The 2421-nt window shown below is 37.0% G+C and overlaps 1 protein-coding gene across 1 annotated transcript in view; it reads right to left on the reverse strand.

Annotated features, from left to right (window-relative positions):
- LOC106879818 (uncharacterized) overlaps nt 1-2421 on the reverse strand; it is a 64882-nt gene that overhangs the window by 13164 nt on the left and 49297 nt on the right. Inside the window, exon 14 of the mRNA XM_052973030.1 lies at nt 510-667. Within this exon, the coding sequence (XP_052828990.1) occupies nt 510-667 (158 nt within the window). The remainder of the gene's footprint in view (nt 1-509; nt 668-2421) is intronic.

Below are 2421 nucleotides of genomic sequence, written 5' to 3' on the forward strand. Positions count from 1 at the left end.
ATGAAATAAGTTGCAATATAATAATTTTTCTTAAGACTAAGAGAAAAAGATGTTTTATATGGCACATTCTACCAGTATCCCAAGTTTCAAAGTGTTTCGTTAAGAAAATACTGGCGCCCCCGTTTTGAACTAGATCCAATGTCTGTCCATACATAGTTTTGGATGTAAACAAACCAACATTGGTTGTTAGATGGTGGAGGAACAAATACACACACATACACACAAGACTACCCTGCTTGATGCTGTCTAAATTCCAATGGAAGATTTTTTTGTTTCTAGGCTAGAAACTAACTCTTTCTCCATGTGTGAGAAATTTGGAAAATAAAACCAAGAACGCACAGACACAGACATACACACATACACAGATTTCCACAGAGCTTCTATTCAGCCAAAGTTCAATCACAAGACTTGAGGCAATAACAGAAGACATTGGTCCAAAATGTCATGCAAGCAGATTTATAAAATTTGTTTTCAAATATATATTCTGTGCTATTTTGTTTTTGACTTACCTGTAGTGAGAGCTAATGTTGTTTTGATAATGAGGTGATAAGCCTCCAAGTGAAAAAACTGTCTCCAGCTCATTTTTCTCTGGTTTATATTCTGTGTTGTCAAATTTAAACTTTTCACCGACAATCCCAGCACTAAATTTTCCATTTTTGATGGAGATCTAAAATATATAAGCAGTAAATTTCATTCATTAGAACAAAGCAAATTTTTTTAAAACCAGGTACATGTAAGTAAGCATGGCTGTGTGGTAAGAAGCTCCCTTTCCAGCCATGTGGTTTTGGGTTCAGTCCCACAACATAGCACCTTGGGTAGGTGTCTTCCACAACAGCTCTGGGCCAACCAAAGCCTTTTAAGTGGATTTGGTTGAAGGAAACTGAAAGAATCATGTATTGTATGTGTGTGTGTGTGTGCATGTGTGTGAGTGACTGTGTGCTTATGCTTGTCCCCTCCACTTGGAGACAACCAGCATTTAGAGAACAAGAGGCTGAACAAATAAGTTTTAAAATATGTATGAGGTTTAAAAATATGTACCGGGGTCAGTTTGTTTGACTAAACCCTTCAAAGTGGTGCCCCAGCATGGCCACATTCCAATGACTGGATCAAGTAAAAGGTAAAAAAGTAAATAAATATTGAGTCTTTGTTTTGTGGAGAAGAAATATTTGTAATATTCAGAAAAAGTCATAAATAATAGAGCTTATAATACTGTTCTATAGACAAAGGCAAAACATACTGCCCACTCAGAATAAGGGTAGAAGAACATCGTAAAGCTGTGACATGAGGAGATGTTGAAAAACCGGGTATAGCCGATCATGTATGGAAAAGCGGAGACCACCTTCCCCTGTGGGATGAAGTTAAAATAATAGACAGAGAACACCACTGGAAAATATGAAAACTAAAAGAGGCAGCACATATGCTAGGACACAATAACCTCCTAAGTGGACCTAGTGCAGATATGAGTAGAATATAGGAACTGGTATTAAGGAAGGATACAAAAATATTAGGTTTATAAGCCCTGAAATTCACTCTATAATTGCCCACGGACATATAGCATAATTGTTAAGAGCGTAGACTACTAAGCCCAAGATTCCCAGTTCAATTCCAGGCAGTGCCTTGAATGAATAATAAAATCAGCAAAAAAAAAAAAACCTTAGAAATGAGAACCCAGGGTTGGGTTCAAAATTCTACCAGGACACCTGATGAAGGCTGGAGAGTAAATCAGCCAAAATGTTGTGGTAACATATCTGTCCAATGTAAATAATGAATAAAGCTTATAAACCTTGATTTCAGATTAAAATTCAGGCAAAACAGATTCAAAATTGTAAGGAATATTTATTTACCTTTCTTTTTCTTATCATTTTACTTGTTTCAGTTCTTTGACTGTGGCCATGCTGGAGCACTGTCTCAAAGGATTTTAGTTGAATGAATTGGTCCTAGTACTTATTTTTTAAAGCCTGGTACTGATTTTTATCGGTCTCTTTTCCTGAACTACTCAGTCATAGGGACATAAACAAACCAACAACAGTCATAAAGTGGTAGTGGGATACAAATACAGACACAAAAGACACACACACACACATACATACATAGACATATATATATTGGTCTTCTTTCAGTTTCTGACTACCACTCTCTCTCTCTCTCTCTCTCTCTCTCTCTCACACACACACACACATATATATATATACAACAGACTTCTTTCAGTTTCCATCTACCAAATCCACTCACAAGGATTTGATTGGTCCAAGGCTACAGTGAGACTGAACCTAGAACCATGTAGTTGGGAAGCAAGCTTCTTACCACACAGCCATAGTAAAAGACGATTGTCCAAGGTGCCACACAGTGGAACTGGGAAGCAAACTTCTCATCATGCAGCCGCACTTTAAATATTTCTTAAGTTGGATAAAGAGATGGAGA

Source organism: Octopus bimaculoides, chromosome 14 (genome assembly GCF_001194135.2).
Source record: "Octopus bimaculoides isolate UCB-OBI-ISO-001 chromosome 14, ASM119413v2, whole genome shotgun sequence".
NCBI classification, from domain to species: Eukaryota; Metazoa; Mollusca; class Cephalopoda; order Octopoda; family Octopodidae; genus Octopus; species Octopus bimaculoides.